This window comes from Buteo buteo, chromosome 6, assembly GCF_964188355.1.
Source record: "Buteo buteo chromosome 6, bButBut1.hap1.1, whole genome shotgun sequence".
In the NCBI taxonomy this organism is placed as follows: Eukaryota; Metazoa; Chordata; class Aves; order Accipitriformes; family Accipitridae; genus Buteo; species Buteo buteo.
In genome coordinates this window covers 4708601-4734860 of record NC_134176.1, presented here as the reverse complement: position 1 = coordinate 4734860, position 26260 = coordinate 4708601, and the positions used below count along the sequence as shown (strand labels likewise).

Sequence of the window (26260 nt, the reverse complement as noted above, 5' to 3'; positions counted from 1 at the left end):
CGTCCCATCCTGGGGTGGGAGAAGGGATGGCGAGAGCCAAACCCTTAGGAATCAGCTTCACCCCCCCCCACCTCCAGCGCTGAGCATCTGCTTTCATCTCCCGATAAAAGCCCTACGCACTGCTGACACGTACCATCGGCGACGTTAGGCACAGCAGAGAGGATTTTCTGCCAGAGGAGCACATCATCCACTGGAGAGAGCAGCGGGCAAGAGCTGACCCCATTTCGCGGAGTTGATGGAAAATGCCGAAATAAAATCCAGCTCACCCAATAACCAGGAGCTCGGCTACGGGAATGACGGAGCACGACTGTCTGGCCAGACCGGAGGATCAGCATGCTCCCTTCTGGCTGGAGGATCTAAGGATCCGAAAGCATTTTCCAGACCAAAACCATACTTATTTATTTTCAAAGACCTTCTGTTAAGGGGAACCCTGTTCCTACAGGGGTAAACTCCCATCTCTGCCGAGAAACTGCGCCAAGCCTTATGCAAGGAAACTTCAGTGCAAGGGCAGCAAAGGGGTCTGCGGAGCATATTCCCCTTTACCCACGATCTGCATGGTGATGAGGCAAAGCAATGCTTCTTGCATGACTGGATGAATGGGGTGGGTCTCACATTTTTTGGCCAAGATGTAGATGACCACATCCAGGCACACCCCAAAGCAGAAATCCTCATCCCCATCTCTCCTCCCTTCACCTGCACAAAGGATTGCAAAGCTATTGCAGCCTCCTGCTTCCACAGTGTGCTCAAAATAAATTATTATACTCAGTTCAAATAAATTATAATATTCAGCTCAGACACCTCAGCTCTTATTTGTTTCTAGTGAGGAGCGTTCCAGGCTATTCTTGACAAAAAAAAAAAACAAACCCACAAAGAAAAACCCCAGGAAATTCAGGTGGAGCCTTATTTATTTTTTCCTACCCAAAGAAACTTTCCTTTTATTTAAACCTCACTGCCTGATGACAGGAGGGGCAGGAGGCCTCCTGACAAAGAGCTGCAATCCTCCGTGACCGTCAGATAGGGAAAAACAGAGAGTCTTGCAAGCGCACATCCAGAGCAGGGACCTGTAATGCAAGATGAGGACGCGGGTGCAGAAAGAAGGGAAAGACAAGGCTTCGCTTTGGAAGCTGGAGGTTGCAGAGAGCACTGCTGGGCTGATTACTGTTCCTATATTTACACTTTCAATGGTACAGGCGACTTGTAAAGCCACGCTGAAAGATATCAGCACATTTCTACGTGTACGTTAACAGGCGCCATCCGAGTGCTTTACAGCACCATGCCTACACCCACACTTTGTGCTTACTGCAGCGATTTCTAACCGAAGACCTCAGTGTGAGTTAATTTAGCTTCCCAGCACCCTTGCCAGGTAGATTATCTTCCTCTTACAGGGGACCAAGAAACAAACCGGGGCTAAAGATGAAGCCATCCCACAGGGATCGCCTTTAGCGCAGCCTTTTGCGTATTTTTAATTTTTTTCCCCCCCCAAGTTTGCAAAAAAACTGTGTTTGCAATAGCGAGCGCACAAAAGGTCAAGCTTCAAGACAGATGCTGATGCTCTGACTTCAACCCATGCCTGCAGAGACAGGAGCTGCACGCTTGCGTGCTCTGCAAGTCCACGCCAACGCGACTTCTCAAGCCAAAAAGAGCGTTTTATAGCTGAAACGCAACTGCAGGAGAAGGTCGTGCACCGGGGACGCAGGGACGTGGGGGCACAGACCTTGAGACCCCGCGAGAGCCGCTCTCCCCGCTGCTTCTCTTCCCCCGACATCAAAAGTTCCCCCCAAAACCCCTAATTCCCGATGACTCGACTCGGAAGCGGGAACGCCGCAGGTGAGGTGGAAATACAGAATTGGGCTGGGGAGCGCAGCGGATCCGGCAGGAGAAGGATGAAGATGAGGATGAGGAGCAGCTCCGGTCAGTGCAGACGCCCCGTCCCGCTCCTGCCCCGCGGTGCAGCCGCTCGCAGCCTGCGCCTGCGCGAGCTGGTTCCTAAATTTAAAACAGCCAGACAGCAGCTTTGAAACAACAGCCAAGCCTCGGGGTTACGTGTGTGCCGGGGGAGGGAGGGAATACGTCTCCACGCTTTCCCTCGGCTTATCTCGCGGTCTCGGATGGGGGGAGTAGCTCTGGCGCCCATCAGGCGGTGCCTTCATCCAAACCTTTCCCATTTGCCCACCGAAAGCGGGACAGCAGCAGCTTTAAGAGGTCTGGATTAGGGGCATCGCTCTCAAAGTCATCCCTCGGCGCATGGGGTGCAACAAGGGACCCTCCCTGGAGCCAAGGGGTCTCCTTGCTCCCACCCCGCAGCAAGCCTGGGTGGGCAGGCACCTCCTCATCCCAACACACGTGGAATTCCCATCCACCCCCCTCCCAGAGTGGAACCATAGATAGAATCATAGAATCGTTTCGGTTGGAAAAGACCTTTAAGATCGAGTCCAACCGTCAACCCAACACCACCATACCCACTATACTGTGTCCTGAAGTGCCTCGTCTACACGTGTTTTGAACGCCTCCAGGGATGGTGACTCCACCACTTCCCTGGGCAGCCTGTTCCAATGCCTGACAACCCTTTCAGTAAAGAATTTTTTTCTAATATCCAATCTAAACCTCCCCTGGCACAACTTGAGGCCATTTCCTCTCACCCTAACACTAGTTACTTGCTAGTTACTTGAATCATGTAGGTTGGAAAAGACCTTTAAGATCATCGACTCCAAACGTAAGCCTAACGCTGCCAACTCCACCACTAAACCATGTCCCCAAGCACCACGTCTACGCGTCTTTTCAATATCTCCAGGGATGGAAGCTGGAATCCAACCATCCCCACCAGCCGCACAAGGTCCCCCCAGCTGATGCTCTCCTGGAGCATCTCCAAAGGACGCCAGGGGAGAGATGGAGGGGACTCCCCCGCTGAGCGAGGGGAGATGGCACAAAACAGCATTTGTACAGGGGTCCCTCAACTTGAAGGCGTCTGCATGCCTTCATCCCGCTCTTCCCGGGATGCCGACGGGGAGACTTCCCCAGGAATCAGCTCTCGGCTTGCGCGTGGACCAACGTGCATGGGAAGAAGGAAGCGTACAAAGCCAGCAGGGCACGTAAAACCCCTGGGGAAAAAAGAAAAATGAAGCTAAACCTGTGTGTTTTGAGCAAGGTTCAGATACGCCGTAGCACACCATCATCATCCTCAGTGACATGAGAACTTGTATAGCTCAAAGTCTTTACTCCGAGGAGCCCCTGTGTCCTCAGCGCAGGTCAAAAGGCCCGCTTATCCCTCTAAACTACCCAAGAAATCCCTTACAGCTATTACTTCAGACAGAAAATGCTTCCTTTATCACGGCAATAATAAAAACCGAGATATTTGTGTGGCTTCTGCTTTGAGGGGAAAATGGCCGAAGCTGAAACAGGCGGCTGCAAGGAGTCCTGTGCGAGTCTTTCTCACGCTTCGCTGCCTGGCTCCGGCACTAGGGACAATACACTGTTCTTTATCCCTAAGTAGGATTTCCCCTTCTTTTTTCTCCTCTTTACCACATATCACCAGCCAAAGCGACATCTGAGAGGAAGGATGAACAGTAACTGTAAAAAAGCTGATTTTTCAAAAACAATTTAAATACTGCATGGCCCAATTCACTTTCTATTCAATATATAATGGGAAGCTGAAATCCTTTGGACAGGAGGAGTACCACCACAGCAGCCCCAGCTCCAGCCCCAACCGTCCAGTCCCATCCCACAACCCTGAAGGTTTTTTTCCTGCAATAACAACCCCTTTTTGCTCAGGAGCGGGGATGCACGGCCCGTGCCACCACGGCCCCCTTTCCCCTAAACGCATCCCTACTGCGATTTCAGCGTTTCGACCCTGCTGAAAACAGCTAATGCCAGCGAGGAGAGGGGCTGCAGCATCCCTGCACCCTCCCTGGGATGCAGGACACGACGAGCCGCTCGCCCTCGAGTCCCCGCGTAGGCTGATAGGGAGGGAAAACAAAAACTCCATCTTAAACGAGCAGAAAGATGCAGGACAGAAGGAAGCTTGTGCCCAGGCTCGGCGCACAAGGACGAGCGCAGACGTCAAGGAGATGATTTAGGACCCTTGCACGGGCAGCACTGGCAAGCCTGGCGAGGAGCAGCAGGGATAAGAAAGGAGGGAAAACCACTGTATACATTCCCCAGTTTTACAAGCTTTTTCCAACTGTTAAAAAAAAAAACAACAACCAAATCCCCGGCACTGAAAAACCCTTAGCGAGTTAAGCAAAATACGTCAACAATTTTTGTGTTATAGCCCAGGCACACGCACTCTCCTTATTAAAAGGAGATGCAATTTTAGAAACCTTCTTTTGCAGAAACTGTTGGTGTTGGTGGGCCTTTTGTTTTCCCTTCTAGCCCTAAGTATGCACAAGCATCCTGGAAAGTTAAAAAAAAAAAGGGGGGGCCATTTTTAGTCTTACACGCACAGAGAGGACTAAGAGTGCGTCACCACGTCTGAGCTAGATGTTAAATTCTCCAAAAAACATTTGCTGAAGATTGTTATAACAAAAGAGACTGCAATGATAAAGGGAAGCCTTATGTTCAAGTACTGGTTAGTCGCGCAAGATTAGAAATTAGCTCACATATATTCTTATATAAAGGCTTTCAAAGGACAGGACTTCTCCTTAACATGAAAGCAATGAACTGATAGCTATTCGTTATTGAATTACTCATTTAGATTTAAAAGCAGCAGAAGCACAAAGCTTGTCGTCTTCTGTGCCATCAAGAAAAACTACAGGGGCAAGGGCTAGAGCATCGCATCCAGGATTGCGAATATATCCCGAGGGTTTCACACTTCAACCCCGCTCCCATGGGGACCTGAGCTGCCCTGCTGAATTTGAGGTCAGAGATTTACTGGCCGATCAATACAGCATATCCCCGGGGCATTAGAAGTTTAGTTATGGAAAAGATGGGCCGCTCGTTAGAAGAAACGAGAAGAAAGAAAACAAGGTGTATGTCTGCAAGCAGGATGGGGACTCCAGTTTGGATAAGAGGCTGCTTGGGATCCGACCCTCTGGGAAGACAGGCTGAAATATAAAAACCCTTAAGGAAGGAGCAGGCACGCAACACAAAACACGTGCAACGTTTAACGCCTGCAGTGCATGCAAGATGTACCCGCACACAGGCAGAACCCCGAAGGATGCCACAAAAACCTACCAGACACCCCCAAACCACCAAGGCACCTACACCACCATCCTACATTTCTGCAACTCCCTGTGCGAGCCGGTCAAGAAAATATCACGCATTAAACTTCTCGTGTCAAAACGAGTGCTGGTCATCAGACACGAAGGAGGGTGGACGGACACCTCCGTGCCCGACGTCGACGTGGCCAGGCAAGCCTTCCCCTGAAAGAGCTCCTTCCCAGCCTCCTCCTCCCAAACCTGGCTTCGGGTTCAGCCGCAGTTGTTCCCTCCCAAATTGCTCCTCCTTAAACAGTCTCCTTTCCTCTTTCCTGGGGGAGGATTTGCCCCGCGGGATGACTGCAGGCTGTACAACCAGGAGAAAGCTAAAATAGACTTTCACTAAGATTAACTTCCCACTAGCAGCTGTATTACAGTGAAATGCAACCACCTGGAGAATTAATATATAGGCGGATTAATATTTAGACTGAAATTTATAAATAGACTGAATATTTAATTTCTGCAGTGTATTCCCCGGAAAGAAGGAAGGTGGAAGCAGCCACAAAATAAGGAATACGCCGTGCACACCATAAAGGAATCCCCCCTTCATCTACAGCATCAATGCGGGCTCCAGTCGGTGAGAACATAGAAATAGGAAGGAGCTAACAATATTCTTGACATTTACTACCCAACGCACAAAACTACAGCTAATAAAGCAAAGCAAATAAATCTGACGTGCATTTTTTGGGGGGCAGAAAGCACTCAAAGCGACGGGAAGGTAGATGCTTCGATACCCTGAATGAGCGACATTGCACATACCCAAAGTCTTTCCAAGTGGTTTCTAGAGATGGCCATCACGGTCTGGCCACCAACAGGCAGTCTGCAAGCAAGTGTTGCAGATTAAACACTAAGCAACACTGCAAAAACAGCTGTAAACACTGCTGCCATCTGAACCCGGTAAGTGGGAAAGAAAACCGACCTGGATATCAGGGTTACCCTTGGCAAGACCGACCCTCCCTTCCCATCCATCCGAAGGAACAGTCACGGCTACTTGCCGCGGACGAGGAGTTATTTATCAAGCGGAGCTACGCGAATCAAACAGTTTGTGCTCAAGTTGCGGTTTACCACCAAAAAAGTCCATCTTAGGGAAACCAGAGCACTTGTTGCAGAATCAGATATAGTTATCTTCAAAAGTTGCACCGTTATCTGGTTTCAACACGCAGTTCCTCCACACGGTACGCTGCGGCGGGACGTGATAAATCATAAAGCCATCCTTAGCAACGTGAAGGCATCGCATCTATAAAATAGCCATCTTGTGTAAGAAAGCAAACACACAGCAGGAAAAGCAGTTGGTGATACGAAAAAAAAAAAAAAAAACCCAACACTTCCTTGACAGGATTTATTTTTAAACGATGGTTGCTCAAGCCTGCTCGGGGAATTGGTATGGCAGGAGTAGCTCCCGTGCAAGAGGATGAATGGTGACTCAGCAGGTAAAAGCTGTCAAAAACGTGTCCAAAATTGGAAGGATAAAAAAAAAAAATCAGAAGGAAAAACTATAAATACCTCAAGCAGTTTTGCTTTGTGCACCAGTTGGATGCCTGTCACTGCAGAAGATGCTCTGCAAAGCAAGCGTGGGAACCCCAGCCCCAGCCCGAGCACCCGCGGGGGGGGTTCCTCCTCCAAAAACAGGAGCCACCGGAGGCAAGGGGAGCTTTGCCACCCATGTCGGCAGGAGCCCCGGCATCCTCGTGCCGTTAGGAACCGCTTCGGGCTCCGCAATGTGCGAGGGGATCCCATCACCGCTGGGTTTCAGCTGTGATGCTAAAGAAAGCCCTGCAGCCCCAGGCGCATCCCTCTCCAGCCTTTGCACATCACTCTGGAGAGGACAGGAGCAAGACTTTTTAATGCGCATTCAGACAAAAATACCTCTTTTTGCACTGCCTTTTTTTTTTTTTCCCCCTCCTTAAAGAAAAGTCAAAAAGCCCAGCCAACATGAAAAGCTGGATAAACACTCCTCCTTTCCCCAACAGAAATTACAAAAATGCCTTTGAATTTGTTTTGGCAAGAAACAATGTTTTTTATGAAAGAGCTTCATTGAAAAGTCACAATTTGGAATGTACTCATCTATTCTACATTTTTTTTTAAAGTTTTAATTACCACCTTAACAGTATTTTGACACAGTTTATGGTTTGTTAGATTGTATTGTGCATTACAAATGCCAAATGCACCTTTTGGAAGCGCCTTATTATTGTATTAATGCTAACTGTGGGGTTTGCGCTGCTGAGTCTTGTGTCGGCAATTGAAAAATAATAAATTAATTCCATTTGGAGAAAACGCTGCCATTTATAACCCAGCAATTAAGAACAGATTTAATTTTAGATATTACTGCATTCTTCAGCTTATTGAGTTATTCAGTACTGACACTGGTACTATCAGTATATGCCCAGTTCTTAAAAAACAAACCCAGGCCGCTTTCTCACCCCTTAAATTAGCTACGACAGAGATGAAAACTTAACTCTGCTTTCCTCTCTCCTGGGAGCTGCAACATACGGTTTTCGCTGCAAAAAAAAAAAAAGAGCACAAGCATGGAGCACACGCTGGGATTTCTACCACAACGGGCCAAATTATATCAGCCAAGGGCACGTAAGGAGTTAACAAAAAAGAAAAAAAAAAAAAAAGAAAAAAACCTCAATGGAGCCAGGCAGAGCTGACTGTATTTGCAAACCAGGGCGTGCAGACATTTCAAGGGAGATAAAAGCAGACCGAAGCACGGCTGGAGAGATGCCCACAGCCCCATCTCCCTCCCTGAGGCCGGGCAGTCACGCAGCAGGTAGGAGACGGAGAAAGAAAAACGCTTTTTTATTCGGCCGGGGCTCTGCCAGCGGGAAGGTGATGCCCAGGGATGCCTGGTGCTGCCGGCGAGGCTCCAGCTGGCACCGACGGGACGGGAGGTTGCTGGCTGCATCCCAGGCGGGGACGAGTCAGAGTGGTCCAGGGACCGGCACCTGCATCCCGGCGGCGATGGGGCAAGGCTGGTGGGAAACGGGACTCGTCCTCACCGTCTCCCCTTGGGCAGGTGGCAGCAAACCCTCGCGGCGATCGCTAGCAACCGCTACATCGCGAAAATAAAGTCTCTCTGGACGAGGAAAGGGAAGGTAAAGGGGAGCGAGGGCATGGCAGCTCCCCTTTCCCTACCCGCGCTCACGGCGTCACCACGCTGCCGGCCACCTCCGGCAGCAGGAGACCGCAACGTACGGAAAAAAGGGACGCACGGGGATTGCGACAGCCGTCCAGACTCTGAAAGCAAAATTCACACATGCAGTAAGGGACAAGCTGGGAAACCGTTCTCCAATGATGGCAGTGGAGGAGCCTGGGCATCACCTGAAGCACTAAGGTGACACGGTGACGGTTATTTGCTAATTAACACCATCCATCGGAGCAGCACCGCAGCCGGGACAGGCTGCAGGATCCCCACAGATGACCTAACTAAAGCCAGATATGCTTTGGCCACACGCACGCTTGCTGCAGGAGAAGGATGATGCTTTGGGCTTCTTGTTACACGGGAGGCCAGAATGGGTAGCATACCAAGAGCGATGTGAAAACAGCCAGGGGTTTTTTTTTTCCTGACATCAAGATGATGAAGCCAATATTCACAACAACAAGCCTTAATGGTGCAACAAAGAGATTTTGCAAAATAGCAAGGCGATTGCCCCCGAAAGCCCAGCACCCGGCTGGGATGGAGCAGCAGGGCTCACGCAGCAGCACCAGACCAACTCGGATCCCGGGAGAAAAGCTCTCGGCATCCTTGGGACCCTGCCACGGGTAAACGTGGACAAACCAAGTGATGAGAACTCAAAAGACAGCACCCTCGGAGGGGTTTGCCAGCCCCCGAAGGGTGCAAGGGCATCCTCCTGCTTGACCTCCTGCCACGAGTCCTCTCAGGCCAGAAGCACATGTGAAAGCAAGTAAATTAAACCTCGGCTTTTATAGGGTTCCCCTGTCTCCTTGTACAAAAAAAAGGGAACAAAAAAAAATCCCCAAGCGCATATTTTTATTTACCGAGATTCCAGCAGTCTCATTTCCTGCTACGTCCCTCTTGAAGGCAGGAGTATTGCTGCACTAATTGTAAGTCTATTGAGAAACAGGCTACCCTCTGCCTTCAAACTGGAATTAGTTACGCTCGGTCTGACCTTGCATTATTTTGAAGCACTGCAACATTAAAAGAAAATTAGAGCAACTTGTTAAATCCTTTAAAAGGTAAAGCAACCCTATTGCTCCAGGTTCACGTACAGGAAAAAAAAACAAACCAAAACAAAGATCAAGCTCTTAAATCATGACTACTGCTTTAATGTGGTAGCATTTAGTTTTATATTTTAAATTCATTCATTTCTCGTTTACTTGAACAATCACACTAGCTTTAATGAGCTCTCCCTATGAAAACTGCAACTACAAAGGATCACATTTGCTTATGTTACAGAGCTCCGCACACCTAGAAAGGAAATCCTAAAACATCGTGTGCTTCTTAACAGCCAGATTACTAGTTTTTAATCCTCTCTGCCAGATGCATTTTTAATCTCTTTGCATATAATAGCGCAAATTAGTGTAATTATATGGGTAAACTGAACCAAAATAAGCCCATCAGATTAAAAAAAAAAAAAAAACCAAACAAAAACACCTCATTTATGTTTTGCAGAGCCGGCAACTAACGGAGCCAGGGGCTGAACTCGGCTCTGCAGGCACCAGCAGAGGAAGAAGCTGCTGCGTGGCGGGCGAGGAGCTTCATCACCCCCCGGCCATAGCTCACGGGCTCCCAAATTCTCCTCCGGGTCCCCCGCGAGGGACCACGCCGGGTCACGGGTGGGCGACGCATCCTTGCGCTCACGGCACGAGCAGGTACGAGCCCAGGCTGCGGTGTGACTGCTGGTCCACAGCGAGTTCGTGTCGTCCCTCGGTGCACGGGAACGACTCACCCCTCCAGTTCTACACCAGTCCGGCTATCTCCAGCCACCACCTAACCCATTAAGGGGGTTCTTTGCTATCCACCGCCATCAGATTTTATTGCCCTGGTAAAATCAGACACTGCCACCCTCACACCACAAGCTAAAACGTGAGATTTCACGAGCTAACTTCCCCACTCATCAACCCAAAAAAGCAAAATCGGCACGTCGTACCCACGTCTACCACCTAAGAGCGGTGTGCCCAGGGGAAGAAGGGGCACATGCCAAGCTTTTGCAGCCGGGCAGCTTTGCAGTGAGGAGCTCTGCCTCTCCAGAGCCACCAGCTTTCGCCAGCAGCATCTATTTGTTCACTCAAGAACACCTTGATGCGCCCTCGTACAAAAAGAGAGTCAGTATCGCAAAGTGTTTTCCCCGGCTCGGGGAGACTGCTGCCAGATTCAGTGGCCCCAGCAGGATTAGGGAGGTCATTCCCGTTTTTCCACCAGTGCCGAGGGGCCAAATTCAGCAGGATAAATTCAGCATAATTACACTCAAAGCCCCAACAAGCAATTTTTTATCCGTTTCATTGGCGAGCAGGACTCACCCACTGGAATTAAACCCAGCTAAAAGCACCACTGACTTCGGCAGGGTGGTTCATCGGGCAGCAGACTACATCGCTCTTCGTTCCCATCCTTGAGGTGGGACGCATTTACGTTGCGATTTGGCGCGGGCACAGGGGTCCAAGCCTGGCCAGTGCTGGGGGACACCAAAAAGGAACCAGGGCGTCAGCATCAGCTGTGCGCGGGGACAGCCCTGCCTTCCCACGCAGGACGGGGACGAGAGCCCGGGAATGCAAGAATTCACTCAGAAGTGCTGACTGTCTCCTGGGAAAAGCTTTAGCAACCTTTTTTTTTTTTTTTTTTTTTTTAAATTAAAAAAATAAGCAAATAAAAGCCACCCCAGAGAAGGCACATTCTGCTGAGATGTTTTTCTGCAGGGGATGCAAATGGTGAAAGGGCTGGGGTACGCCGCACGTGGATATACAGCGATATAAACAGCCCTGCCAGGACTCAAGCTGCAGGATAGGAATAAATGAATGCACGGAGAAATACATTTTAAAAGGGCCCTGCACACAGGTAACCTAGGCACAAACATTTCAGAGCTGGGGCAGGGTTTCCTTCCCCACCTGCCGTATCCAAGCCATACGTGGGATGCTTGCTCTTGTACCGAATCCTCCTCCTTTCCAAGCACAACAGCCTACGCCCAGGAAAATGGATTTTCCAGCAAGTGAGTATTCTGTATTAGTTCACTCGGGACACGGGCCGGGAGTGCCAGCTGCAACCCACCGCAGCCCTCCGGGAGAGAAGGAACGGCCCAAGGAGCCTCCGCGGCAAGAAACTGTGGGGCAGCTCTCAGCATCTTCCCTCCGAGGGAGGGTACAGAAGTGGCCGGGGACAGGGATGGAGCCCGGGGACAGGGATGGAGCCGAACGATCCGGACCCACCGGCCGCGAGGGGACAGGCGATGCTCCCCGCAAACTGCCACCCTGCAAGCAAGCTGTGCGCCCAGGAACCGGGCACAGAAAACGCGAACTATTTCTATTTTAAAAACAGAAAACAACTGAACATCAATGCTAACATCCAGTTTGGCTTTAGGAGGGATTTAAAGAACTTGGGCTTCTTCGTTCCTTAATCCCACACCACGCTTCCCCACTACCGACCAGTATCGACTTCTAACAATGCAAAAGCATCTGCCCACATTTTTGCAATTATTTCAGACCCGGCAAAGAGCACCCTCCCCTTTCTGTAGGGTTAATCTAAAGAACAGTTGCCAAAATGCTGAGAACACAGTCAAACAATAGCTCCTCTGATGAAATTCCTCCACTCCATAGAGAAACCAGTATCCTCCAGCTGCTGTGGCTTGTCCAGAGAGATCTCCGAGTGTTTACCCGCTCCCATAAAAAAAAAAAGGGAAAAGAAAAAGATGACAAACTGAAAGATTCAAGTGTAGCTTGCAAAAAATTAATGCAGAGCCCTGCAATCTAGCCGCAATGCAAAAATTTATTAATGCAACATTTGCTTTGTGTGAAATATAAACCTGGGACATCAGTGGAAGGAGGGCAACGCCGGCCACCTGTCCCGGGGATAGAGACTCGCTATACTTATCAGTACAGAGACCACTTTTAGCAGCTCCATCCCTTTAAATACTCATTCTCAGTGGAATCTCTGATCAGTCATTTATAAAAGCCGGGTAGCCGAGCTGGACAGCTGAATTACAGCAGCTATTATCCACGTATGCCTGAATACAAGCAGACACCTTTATTTATAAAGGCTCTCCAGCTGACCGAGATTTGACATCGGCTACAAAAAGCATTCAGCATCCAACTGACTGCTTCAGAATAATGTGATGAAAGGTTAGCGAGTGCAGTCCGAGAAGACACCTTTAAACAGCGCTAAGAGCTATCGTTAAAAGAATTCACGCTGCTGCGATGATTCTTTTAACCGAGCAGGTTTAAGTAATTGATTTCCTGAACAGACACACCGAGTTGCACACCTCTGCCGCTTCTGCTGGTATGTATTCAAATGGATTATTTTTTTTCCCCCCCTAGACCTAATTCTAAAGCGTTTAGAGTATTTTTTTGTTGTACCAGGCCTATCCCCTCTCCTTTCAGACCTCCTGGGTCTCTGAGCTTTCCAAGCTGCTGCTTCTTGCTTGTTCACCTTTCGGCTCACCCCCACCCGCGAGCCACGAGCGTGGACACGCACTTTCCACAAAACGTGGGAACCTGCGACACGCAGGTAATGCAAGTGCAAAGGGATGGGGGAGGAAGAAGAAAAGCAGGTGGTAAGAAAAATCAATTGCTCACGGTTGGTTTTCTTTAGCTCTAATAATCTCAGTGGCAGCCCCTGATAACAGACGGTAACGGAGTCCGTGGCAGAACTGTGAATTCTGCTTTAAATTGACAGCATCCCCAGGAGCAGCATGTGCAAACATACCAAGCAGGGCTCATCTGGGCAAAGGAAGGCTTTAAGTACACGTATGTCCTCACCAGACTCCTCACTCTGTTACAATAACCCGAAATAGGGAGCTGGCACCTCTGCTGGGGTGCAGAGATGGGAGCCAGCTCCCGGCGGGGCTCCACGGGCTGCGCTGTGCCTGCCTGTAAGGGAAGGTAATGGGAAGGAACCGTAAGGAAGAGCCTTCCTTGCCCGGTTCCTCATTTCTGAAGCAAGGACCATCGAAAGCATCCTCCTTTGCCTTCCAAAATCATCCTTCCTGCTTCCCAGCACCTCCTCCCCTCGCACCCATCCCTCCCGCAACACCCAAAACCCGCAGCACCCCACCGAGCCCCAGCACAACTCTCCAGCTAAAATTCCCCTACGGAGGATGAAAATTCAGGGGCTGACAACAACCGGAGCAGCGTTAAGCGACCTCGAGCATCCTTCAGAGCACCAACCTGAAGCTCCGGGGAGGTCTCCCAGGTCCCTCCGAGGGGCTGCGGGACGGGATCGAGACCCCAGCACCAGCGTCAGGAAGGAGCTGTGCGCTGCCCGTGGCATTGCCGAGTAAGTTGTTATGGTTACTGGAGGGTTTGTTGTTGGTTTTTTTTTTTTTTCCCCTCCTCTTTTAAAAAAGAATTCTTATCAGTTTAACATAATACCGCCAGTCAATAACAATTCTTATCTTAAAAGGTCACTCAGGTAGCTGTAACTCAACGTTTCATCTACGTTCCCATTATCTGGTGGGAAACAGCCTGGGGACTTTGTTTTTTGGATTGTTTTTTTTTGTTTGTTTTTTGTTTTAAATAATCCACTTTTTTGGAACTGTAAGATTTTTTTTAAAAAACCTACCCAGAACCAAGCTGATCCCATGGGCACTTTGAGCACACTGGGGAACAGACAGAAAAAAGGTAGAAAAATCACATGGATTTTTGTTGGATGAGACACAAGGGGAATATCCCAACAGGAAAACTATGAAAACCGGGAAAATGCATGAACGTAGAACACAGCTGCTGCAGAAACACTATGTTCTATCTGCAAAAGTCAGATCAGCCAAGTTTCTCCACAACAAGAGTTGTGAGGTTTTTTTCCTCCACGTTTCTCTCCTGGTTTTCCTGCTTCTTCACTCCCTGTTGCAGACGAGGGACAGAGAGAAGGGGACAATAAAACACGAGGACAAGAAGAACCAAACTGTGATGTTCAGGGTTTTTTCTTTGAAAACACAGACAACAAGAAAAATGCAGTGGCATGGAAAGTGAGTTTTAAAATGCTTCAAGCTAAACCTGGTCAAACCCTGTTTCATCCACCCACTCAATTTCTTCTTACAACAATTAAAACTCCAAACACAACACGTGCCCATACCCCACCAGGCAACAGTGTAGGCAAGGAACAGGAGAACTAACTGGTTAAAAGTAAGGTAGGTTTGTGGTTTGTCTGAAATAAGTTTTATCAAAAAAAAAAAAAGAAAAAAAAAAGAGAAGAGAAATCTGGAACTAATTACTTGCGAGGATCAGTAACAGAAGAGAAGCTTTTTAAAGCGCCCTGTGCTTCCACTCCAGGGCTGCCTCGCTCAACAGCAAAGAGCAGAGCAAAGCTGCTGAATCCTGCAGGTGACACTCACAATATTAACGTTACTTGAAGTAAAATAACGTCTTCAGGCATGATAGCTCAACGCAGGGCCACGTCCAGCTCCTGCAAATGTCAGGGAAGGCTTGCAGGGATTGCGGCAGAAGCTGGCTCAGCCCTTGGTGCAACAGAGACATCATATCCAACCGTATCTTCCGTAACGGAAAGTCCCATTTTTTGTATTGCTCACAATACAAAATGACCATGAGTTTGTTCAAGCACAGTAGCCCGGGCAGGAGAAAGTCTTTTTCTGCCCCGCGGATTGTTTTTATAGAATACGAGAAATTTTTTGTGCTACAGCTCAAGCACTGCTAATGCCCTGAAAAGTCTGCAAAGGGCGGAAGCCAGAATTAATAGTAGCAAAATACATGGTTATCACCCCGGTTTCAAGCCTACAGGCTTCATCAGCGAGCGGAACCTTCGCTTGTTCCAGACAGAAGCCCCAAAAGCCTCAGACGAGGTGCTGCACCGCACACCCGCACGGCTCGGCAAGCCCAGAGCCTGATCAGAAAAAACACGGTACGATTCAGACACCTCTGCCAAAATCTTTGATGCAACCACACCGTGCCATGGAGTCACCACATGCAAATACACAGATAAAACTGCGAGCTGTGAACCAGGCTTTGGAAGGGTGAACCTGCGCTGATAAATCCTTCGCTTACGTCTCCTCTCGCCTTAGACAGATGCGTTTGCCTCGGGCATGGAAAAACTAGTAAAAGCCCATCCACCTGCCTCACGCAGCTAACTCCTGCCAGGTACAAAGCAAACTGGGTTTCTGCTTCCAGAGCTGGTCCTCCCACCCCGACCGGGCTCATTTTTCTGCTCAGGACCCAAAAATCGGAGCAGACCGAATTGCACGGCCACCACGCAACGGGTGAGACCTCCCGGAGCAGAGGGTTTGGGACGGAGAAATCCGGCTTGCAATCCCCCCACGCCAGAAACGCAACCCCTTCCGAAGAAAAAGCCAGCACCACGGTGCTCCAACCGAGAAACAATCCCAACCTTGTTTTGATGAGATCCTGCCCCTCCACTTAACGCATCTGCTGCGGAAGAGGAAGCGGCGCGCAGGCGGAAAGCCGGGAACGGATCCGCTCGCTCCAACCTCAACTTTATTTGTAATTACTGAGGCCAAGATGGAAAGCCACCGGCTTGGCTGTTTGCCATTGCCAAACTCGGGCTCGGCGGAGACCTCTGGGTCTCCTTCTTAAGGCTGCAAAGATAAACACATCGGTTTTTTAAGAGAAAAGGGGCAAGCACGCAAGCCCGTACATCCCCTGCATCGGAGTCTGCAGCCTCTTTCAGCTGCTCTTGCGTAACTAAGAGTTAGTAAAAAAAAAACTAATGCTCTTGTTTACTCAGTGAAAACAGAAAGAAAATACAAAGGGCACATGCCCACTCCGAGGTACATATGCAGGCACACGCGATTCACGTAAGGGGTCATCCCACTCACTAAGAAGTGGGGAGAAGACTGGGGCGATCAGGTGGGACCCCAAAAACGCAGCCCAGCAGCCGCTGTAGTACACCAGCCCCGACGAACCCAACCCCGAGGGGCTGTCGGCTCCGAGCCCTGGGGTTTGGATGCAGCGGTCGGACACGGGGTGCCCTTTCTCCAAACAGTTATCTGCGGTAACATTAGACAGAAGCACGAAGCTGGAGAGCTAAAGCACTGACGAACGCATCTTAAAATATAGCAAGCGTTCACGCTAATTACTATTTCAGTTACTCACGCCGATTGCAAACGTAACTCGCAGCTCGGTAAAAAAATGGCTTTCATTGGCCACAAATTCAATAAAGGTAGTTTTTGATGGAAGATGGAAAAGAAAGGCCAAAGCTTGAGAAACTGTAGGAAGATGGGAATTCGCACCGTGATCCACCTGGTCCACAGGAACCTTCACCAACCGCTTCAGGGAAACTTTGCAGGAAACTTTGGCTGACCAGAGCATCAACTGTTTTAAAAGCAACCGGCCCAAATGCAAATGTGGAAAATATAAATGGCGAGATGGGCACGCAGCTTTGTTCAGATGCTGAGGTCTAACACGCCAAAGGACATAACCATGCAGACGATCATCCACCCAGAACGGCCAGGCTACAAGCAAAGCGCCTTCCCCATTCATCCATTTAATCTCATTTGAAGACAAGTGCATTCGCAAACTAGATTATTTTAACTGATGGCTCTACAGTTGGTTCTTATTCGGCTCCCAATCTGAAGTTTTCCTTGACCTCTCCCATCAATCCCTATCTTGATGGATTGAAGACTGCCATACGCTGTCAGCGATGCCCCGTGCGGTTCCTCGCCTTCACTTACAGCCTCCCTGCACCCACTGTTGTGGGGCAGAACTTAATCTCGACTCCTTTTCCAAGCACAAACATGAGATACCTACAGAGAAGGGTGGCATTTGCATAGAAATCAAGGGACAACTACAAGCTGGTCCAGGCAGAGAACTCCAGCTCAGGTCTGCGACGATGGGTGAAATGCTTCTCTCCATCTTTTTACACGCACTTCAACGGTGGGATTTTTCCCAACTGCAGCCAGTGGGGAAAGTAAGCCTGACATCAGGCCCCTCGCTGAGGCACGCAACTATATGACAAAACAGTTAAAGGACACTGCAAAGTACAGAAAAGTCTCTTTGGAAGAAAGCAGCCCACCCGTGGGCAGACCCTCTCGCACCACACGATGCTCCAGGCAGCAAACCACGCCGTTCTCATGAGTTAACTTTTTCTTCCCTCTCTCCTATTTTAAGCATCGCTACCTAAAAAAAAAAGTTTCCCCCGGCAAGCCCTGCCGTGCAGAAGAGTCGCACCCGCCGCCCAAACGACCCAGCCCTCATTAGCTCTGCCCCGTGGAGGAGACCTCGCCGCTCGCTTCTCCAACTGCGAGGGACACTTGCCAGGAACCACGAAGGAAGATGGTTTTAAGCAGATAGGAGAAAGTATAGAAGAGTTAAGCGTAAGCCCAGAGGCGTCTCCTCTAGGTCCCGGTAACAGGGCAAGGGGGAGAGCGAAGGGGAGAGCGAAGGGGAGCCTTCTTCTCGCCGCGCCACAGACCTGCCTCCGGCCAGGGCTGGTGTGAGCCAAACGCTGGCCTGCGGTGCTTCCCACAGCTCCTCCGGAAAGCATCTTTCAAAAGAAAAGTATCTTTGAATTGCAAGAGAATACTGGGTGTGTAGCCTTGCTCAAAGCCCCTGGCTAACATGGCTCTGTACCTCCGTACCCCTCCCCTTGCTATTCTCCAAAAAAACCCAGCAGAGAGAGCCTCCAGCCCTCAAGTTTGCAAACAAAACCTGGGCAAGATGCGTGGCAGCAGCTCAAGCAACAGCATGCAGATTAAAAGAAGCCAGTGTCCAACAGCTCAGCAGATCTTTCCATTTAAGAGTCCCAGCTCATGATTTTTAATGAGCGGAGCTGGCAGGGCTGCTCACACCCCTCTCCCAGCAGAGGCAAGTATGCAGAGGCACCACGCGATGCCGACGTCCAGCGTTGCACTTAAAATTTCCTATCGCTCCCACCGAGCATGGGGCTTAGCTCCTCACCCCGTCCTCCTCCAAGGATGCCTGCTCAGCCCCTCCGGTCCCCCCCGTGGGACAGCCCGGCGATGCTCTTGCACAGCCCAAGGGTGCTTAAACTAGAGTTCAGCATTGCAACGCAGTGGTAAGCCAAGAAAAATAAATAAATTAAAAAAACCCCAAAAAACTGGGAACCATCTTCAAACTGGGTACTGGGATGATTTTCCATCAGTGGGGGGCACTGGGGCAAACTGCAAAATTTGCACAGCGGAGGGGTAGTAGCTTCCCGATGAGCCGGGAGACTGTCTGCAGATGGGGTGGCAGCAACAGTCGTAGGGGCTGGAGCCATGACGACCTAAGGATATAAGAGGCGAGGTCTGCAGGAACATGTAATACCTTTTAATAGACCAGCTGGTACAGTCGATGGGAAAAAAAAAAAAAACAAAACCCCACCAACAAAAAAACCCCACAACCACACAAGCCCTCCTTTGAGCTGGTGCACCTTCATGCTTGGCCGTTTTTTCCAGCTGCATCACTTGGTCTAATTAAAGACATTACCGCTGCCTGCAACCCTTGTCTCTTCCTCCAGCCAGTCCTTCCCAGGACAAGAAATCTAGGTCATTTTGATGCTCTCATTGTGATACTTGACAGCCTGCCGAAATGAAATAAAGATTTTGGCCTTAACATGTGAAGTAGTTAATGTTCTGCGCACAGGGCAAAGCAAGCTTGTTGTCCTTCAAGACCCAGAGCTTAAAGCTGTCACATCAGAGCAGACGGGTGCTTGGGTGCCTGGAAGACCCACAGGAGCTTTCGGGCATCTCTGTCGACCCGCAGAGACCGCGGGAGCTCCGAAGCTGGGGCCAGTGGGACGGGATTTGGGACTACTCCAGTTACAAAAACCAAAAAAACCCTGGTCACACTTCTGGCCATCGGAGAGGGGATGCCCAAGCAGGTGAGAGCAGAAGCACACCTCGCGCTCAACGCCAAAAGCCTACGGACCACGTTTCGTGGATTCGGCAGCATCCCACCTCCCCAGCGGGTCTGTATCCCGCGGAGCGGCCGTACCCGGCACCCCTCGGTGCCCGAGCCCCAGCCGGCGGGCGCGGGAGGACCGTGGGTCCCGTTCCCACCACGGGGCACGTTAAGCTCCTGCCTGACCTTTACCGGCGGCTCGGAGGAGGTCGCCGCGTCCTGACGGCTCCGAGCAGCTGGGAACGAAGCCGCCCAGCGAGGCCAGGCTGGAAGGAAGGAAGGAAGTTATAGCAGGCTTTTAAATAGCGCTATGTAATACCTGAAACTTCTATTTCTGTGCGCGGATAATATGGTTTCTATATTCTTCTCCGTGCACGGCAGGCCAAGCCATTTGCGCTCAAACTGAATTAGCAGCAACCCACATTCTTTACCAGTTAAACCACTAAGGCTCTGCGAGGCTACTCATAGCCACCACGAAGGACAACCACGAGCCCTACGCTTCACCTAATGAAGAAACACACAGATTTCCTCCTGCGTTTGCTTCTCACTTCCATTTTACCTTTATAATCAAGCAACGTTTGTAAATGCACTGCGGATTGCAGGCGGTCTCGCAGCCCCCGCGCCACATGTAGTCACCACGTCTCCGGTGTAGCTTTCTGCAAGATGTCTCTCATCCGAGGTGGGCAACACGGTTACATCCACCCCTCCGTGCCTGAGCAGGTATCCAAAGAGCCACAGAAGCAGGAGGCTCCCCAGGCCTTTTTGGGGGTCGTAGATGGCCGTACGCTGCAGAGCCGCATCGGGTTTGCGGTCCTAACGAGAAGGGCTAGGCTGCCATTATCAAAAAATACCCTCACGCTTGGAAAAAATAAGATAGAACTCCTTCAAAATAAATATGCTTGCTTCTCCATGTCAATTAACTAGTTAAAAAGAGTTATTTTTTCTTCCTTGAGGTTTTTCCATCTCATCAGCCATACAGCAGACCTCTTATTTGGAGTCTACCAGGCAAGAAACAACCTGGACGCCTTTGTTCAGAGGAGTTTTCCTCCACGCCTGGTCCACACACCCAAAGGCTCACGAGCCCAGCTCCAGCAGCCAGTGAGGGTTTCATGCTCCCATCTCCCTTTGGACCCCCTCCTGATCTCAGTTCTTGGTGACGATATTGCCAAGGACGGTGCCCATCCACCAAGGAACACGGCAGGGCTGCCCCCTCCTTCTGACGGCTGCGAACTGGGGGTAACGGTCAAGTTTTCCCACCTCCCCAACAGGGTTGGGACAAGCAACAGGTCCTGCACGTACGAAACAACTCGCTTCTCACGAGGACCCACCGTTTACGTCAATTCGGACGCTTGCTCCGGCACATTAGACCAGCCCGTTGCATTCAGACCAGCATCGCTCAACTCGCAGTGACACCCCTTGCCGGACGGAGGATTTCACCCGTGCTTCATCGAAGGTGACCACACCACGTCTTAGAGCCAGCTCCCACGGCCCGTTCGGGCTGTGCAACCCCATCACCCCGCGGTCCCTTGCACGCCACTGTTGACATGTCCCCAACACCAACAAGGATGCTGGTGGGGCATCTACAAGCAAAGAGCCACCATTTCCAAGTCAGCCAACACCAGGAAAACATACCAGGAGCCACCTCAGCCCTCAGCCTGGGAGGGAATCGAGCTCAAATTTAGTTCAGCAAACAACGGGATTCAACCAACAAAGAGTAACGCAAGGTTAGACGATGACGCTGCTTTTCAGAAGAACTTGGTGCGATTCCATTGCCAGGCCAGCGACAAATGCCAGGCTGCAAAACGGGGTGCTGAATAGGAGCGATTTAAGAAATACAGATGGTTTTATGAAGAAGGCAGCGTTAACACCGGAGCCTAAGAGCTATTTCCTAACGGCGCGCGGTTGCAAATCTCAGCCACCCTTCCCTCCACCGCAACAGGACCGCGCGGCTCGGAGAAGCGCACGTCCCGCTCCGCAGGATGCACGGGTACGTCCATCCCACGGGAAAGCCGTACGGAGAGGCGTTTGGCGAGAAAGGGGAGCTCGACGGATGCAGGTTTTGCTATTGGAGTTACGAATGCCCTGGAGGAACAGCTCGAATTTTTGGAAGGAACGTCAGGGAAAGCGCAGGCAGCTCCACAGACGCGCTAAGGGACAGGCAGGAGGCTGGATGCCAAGCTCAGCTCGCAGGAGAAATCCTCGCGCCAAGCAAGGTCAATGGGATTACAGGGGCGAGCGGGGATTGCTCGCACGGGTAGAGATGGGAAAGGTCCAACCCCCGGCGTCCACCCTGGCTTACACCAAGCAAACGCCACCACGCAGACGGCCCTAAGCAACTTCGTACCCGGGAAGACTTCAAAACGCCGTTTATCCTTTCCAATTCGCCTTTTCTGCGGTCAGGAGGTAAATCACCCCCCTCTAATTACCTGACCAACCGAGGGGACGCGGCTACCTCCAAACCCACGATTTGAACGAAAAATCACGAGGCTGATAAACAATTATTAAAAATACTTTGCTTGCGCTGCCTCGCTGCGGGAATCTCGGCACATTTATCCCGGAGCAGCTGAATTTAAAGAGCATGTTCCCTCCCTGCCCCCCCCCCCCCCAAAACCCCCAGGGGCCTCCCCACCCCAAACGGACGAGGTTCGGCCCTTCAGCTGTTTATAAAACCAGCAGTATCGCGCCCAGGCGCACTCGGCAGCATTCCTCCCTCTCATTCCTGCGAGCTATATAAGGGAACGGGCCAATTCCAGCCTTGTGTCCGTCCCCCCCCATAGCCAGCCCTGGAGCAGCCCCGGGGTTGCGTTTCCTGCAGAAGGACTTAAATCCGTCCTCGGTCGAAGGCGACGTCGCGCTGGACCTTGTCATCAAATGGCAGCACAGGCAGCTGCCAAATCCTGCCGGCTCGGTGCTCTAATAGGGAACAGCTGGAGAAGGACCCTGCATTCCTCCCCGTCCCGTCAACACCGGGGGCTCTGTTCGGGATCCGGCCGCCGTCAGCCCGCAAAATTTTTCCACCTATCGCAAAATTTTTCCACCTATCGCAAAATTTTTCCACCTATCGCAAAATTTTTCCACCTATCGCAAAATGCAACGGGGCTGCTCTCCGACACCACTTCGACACGCACGGCTCGAAAAGCAAGAGCTCCCGGGTAACCCCCCCCCCTCCCCGCCGCAACCCCCCGGGATTTTAAATAAAAGGGACGGCTTTGCAACAAGGGGGGGAGTTTTTGCTTTGGTTTTTTGTTGGGGTTTTTTTGGAGGGGTTGGGGAAACAGAATTATGCGACTTAAAGAGAGATTTCGCCCCCCCCGCTCATACTCTGTGTATCAGAAACTCTGCTTAAAGCGACTTGCATCCCTGCGTGCATCCGCACATACGCACTTCGGAACATACATGTTGGTAATGCACACACACCCATAAATAAATACGTTGACACACGGCGCAATTCGCTCGGGCCATTTTCATCCTGCTCCAACTCCATTTACTTCTGCAGAGTTGAGTAACTTGTAAGGGTGTATAAATAAAACCAAAATATACTTTCGTAGCCATGCACGTTCGCCGTAATGCATCCTGAACGTTCAGTAACATAAAACAGCCTACTCGTATTTTCTTAGAGCTCCACTGAAACACAAGGGGGTATTCAGAGCCGCAGGAAAAAAATGCGTCCAAACAGGATCTGAATGATGAAATAGGAATGGCCACATTCAAAAAAATAAAATAAAATAAAAGTAGGATAACCCAGCTGCTCAGACCTTTAGAAAAATAACAGTTCGTCTAAGGTAGCAATGGGCTGCTTCTGCATGTTGCAGAAAGCAAAGCAAGCCACGTTGTCCAAAAGAAGCCTAGAAAATCCAGACTCTACGTGACCTGACTTACTTATTTCACAGGAAACTGCATGGAAGGAGGAAGGAGGGGGGGAGGAAAAAAACCCCACCAATCATTCATGCTACCGTAGTTACACCACGCCATAGACTGGAGTAGTTTGCTGTGAAATAAACTGAAATAAGCCATCACCCGTTTGAAAAATAAAACGTAAGAGAAGCTGTCGATGCAGCCGAGCTGGGGAGCCCTGGCTCCCCGACCTCCCTCTTCTCTTGGGTGTTTTATCATTATTTTTTTTTTTATTTTTTTTTTTAAATTTTGCCTGCATTAGAGCATCGTTCAAGAAGGGCTGCAGCAAAAACCAACTCACCGGGGTTGTTGGCTTCCCCTTCGAGGATGTGGAGCTCGGTGCAGTCTGCCAGGGAGTGCTCCAGGCAGAGCTGGAGGAATCGAGCTTGGGTCCGGCTGACGCGTTTCAGCAGCGAAAGCAGCGCAACAGTCTGCTCGCACTCGTTCCAGCCCTTGAACCAACCGGCCAACACGCCGACCTGGTCTCGAAACATCATGGTGAGCCGGCGGCCGGAGGAGACACCTCTGCGGGGGGAGAAAATAAATATACCGGGAAAGCCTTCCTGCCCCGACTCCGCTTCCTTCCCTGCGTTTCGGGTCAGGATTAAAAAAAATAATAATAAAAATTAAAAAAAAAAAAAAAAAAAAAAAGAAATCTCCTTTGCAATAAAAACGGTGGGTTTTGTTTTGGACGCAGCTTTCGGCCTGGGTTGGGTTTTTGCTCCCTCTCTTCTGGCTTCGGTGCAGCGCTGGATTCCCTGACGGCGACACGGGAGGGAGGGAAGGAGGAGGGGAAAAAAGGGAGAAGGAGGAGGAGGGGGGGGGTGACCAAAATAAAAAAGAAAAACCCCAAAAAAAGGGGAAAAAAAAAAAAAGGAAAACCCCAGCAGCAGCAGCAGCAGCAGCGTCAGGGCTGCCCCCAGCGAGGCTGCGGCGGGGGCTGCCTCCTCCCGGCGGGGGCCTCACACCTGGAAGAGAGAAGGGGGGGTGTCAGGCGGAGGGGGGGGGCAGGAGGAGGAGGAAGAGGAGGAGGAGGAAGGCTCGCCCTCGGCCCTGGCATGCAGCGGGGCCGGGCACCGCAGCCCGGCTGCTTTCCTCCTCCTCCTCCTCCTCCAACGAGATCTGTGACACCCCCAGCGCTGGGAGCAGCCCCCCCCAGCATCCCCGGGGGGGGGGTAAGCACCCACCCACCCACGCATCCAGCACCCCAATGGGGGGGGGGGGGCAGTAAGCAACCCCCCCCCCCAATGCATCCAGCACCCCGGGATAAGCACCCCCCCCCCAATGCATCCAGCACCCTGGGGGTGTCCCCACTGCAGCTAAAGTGGGGGGGGGGGAGTGAGTTGTTCCCCCCCCCCCCAAAAAAAAGTTCCCCCCCCCCCCCTCCCTCCGCACTAAAACACTCACCTGACTCATACCGGCGCCGGGAAGCGGGGGGGGTCGGCTCGGCGCTGGGGGGGGCCGTGCCATGGCGGGGATAAAGGGAAAAAGGGGGGGGGGGGGAGAAAAAAAAAGGGGTGGGAAAGGGAGAGGGGAGGAGGAGGGGGGGGGCGCGGAGCGCGAGCGGCGGCGGCGGCGACGGCGGCGGCTCCGCGGCGCGAGACTGAACCCAGCGGCGCGCCGAGCCCCCGCTCCCCCACATGCCGCTCATTTGCATAGCGGTGACGTCATGATGAGGGGAGGGGGGGAGCGCGGGGGCGGGGCGCGGGGTGGGGGGAGGCGGGGGCGCGCCGGCGCGCCCTCGCGCGCCCCCCGCCGGTTGGCAAAACCCCGGATTTTTCCCGCTGGAGGAAACCGCCATCTAGTGGACTGATGGGTAATGGCAAGGGTTTATTTTTAATTTTTTATTTTTTTTTGGGGGGGGGGAAATGCTACTTTCGACTCCGGTGAATGTCGCATCGGCAAAAAAAAAAAAAAAAAAAAAAAAAGGGTCTTTTTAAAAATTATTTTAATTTTTTTCTTTTGGAATGTTTTGCATATCGGCACGCTCAGTGGTAAATGCTGTCCCGGGGTTTTGGCCAGCAGTCGATGGATTTAACCCTGCAAGCGCTAACAGAGAGGGGCAGGATTTGGGTTTTTTCAGGCTATCGGTTTCCCCCTGCAGATTTTATTTCCCTGGTATTCGAGGGATGCGTGATGCAGGTATATCCAAGAAGGGAAATGGGGAAAAAAAACCCAAACCCAAGCACAAGCATTTGCAAGAAGACAGCAAATACCGAGCAGAATCTAACGCTTTATGAAACATAAATAAAGGTGTAAAATGCACTTATTTGTGGGGACAGCAAAAGGGTGTCAAATGTCTGATCTGCCCACGGCTTGTGCTTCAGGGAGCAAGCAACACTGGTACCTTTGCAGCATTTCCCAGTCCCGGTCGCTTTGTGGACAGGGAAGCTCAGAGGTAAGAGACGTGCTCTGGTGTCGGGAGATGGCGAGGGAGGGAGACGTGATGGGAAAACCAGGAGCTGAACCCCTCCACTGGTGCATCCGCTCTGGTGGGTGCTGGAGGAAGGAAAACTCCAGGTTTGTGCCCCCTTCGGCTTAAAAAGCCGTGCACATGGCTGAATCCATCCCTTTTGTGGGGAAAAAAAAAACTAGCAGGGAGATAAAGGTTGCCTGAAGCCACCGGGAATGCCCGATCCCACATGCAGGAGCATCGATCCCGCAGCAGGACCGCGAGATGAGGATCACCAAGTTGCTCCTGTACGTCAAGCGCAAATGGTCCATCTCACCCCGCTTCCGAGTTTGCATGGAACATGCTTTAGCTTTCAGTATGTCTGGTGACTAATTAAACAAACAGGAGTGGAGTTCCCTGCCAACAAACCCCAGCCATCTGTCTCATCCTCCGGCTCCGTCCTAATAAATGGTCAAAAAGCCCCTTTCCCCTCACCTCAGTGCCGACCGTCCTTCCACCATCCCGGAATGCTGAGGGACATCCCGTGGAGCTGCGAGGATACACCGTCTGCCGCGCCGGTGTGCACGTCTTGCACGGGAACGGGGAGCGAGGCTCGTTAAAACGTCGGTGTTAACGGCACGAGGAGCTCCCAGCAGAACGCCGCGCGCTTGCACGTTGCTAATTTAAGGGTTGCCAAGCTTGCTTTGCCAGCAACGCCTCTCGGGATTTGCATTTTGCACATCTAAAGCGGTAAGAGCAGCGATCGGAGGAATATTTAGGGCTGAAACATCAAATGCAGCCCTCT

At 51.1% G+C, this 26260-nt stretch overlaps 1 protein-coding gene across 4 annotated transcripts in view; it reads right to left on the bottom strand.

Moving 5' to 3' along the window:
* Positions 1–24553, bottom strand: part of SAMD4A (sterile alpha motif domain containing 4A) — a 107013-nt gene extending 82460 nt beyond the window's left edge. For all 4 annotated transcript variants that reach the window (XM_075029499.1, XM_075029501.1, XM_075029500.1 and 1 more), the window contains exons 1-2: positions 24471–24553; positions 23365–24031 (exon numbers count right to left, since the gene is read on the bottom strand). In XM_075029499.1, coding sequence (XP_074885600.1) covers positions 23365–23560 — 196 coding nt within the window. In that variant the 5' untranslated portion in view covers positions 23561–24031; positions 24471–24553. The remainder of the gene's footprint in view (positions 1–23364; positions 24032–24470) is intronic.
* Between the last annotated feature and the right edge of the window lie 1707 nt (positions 24554–26260).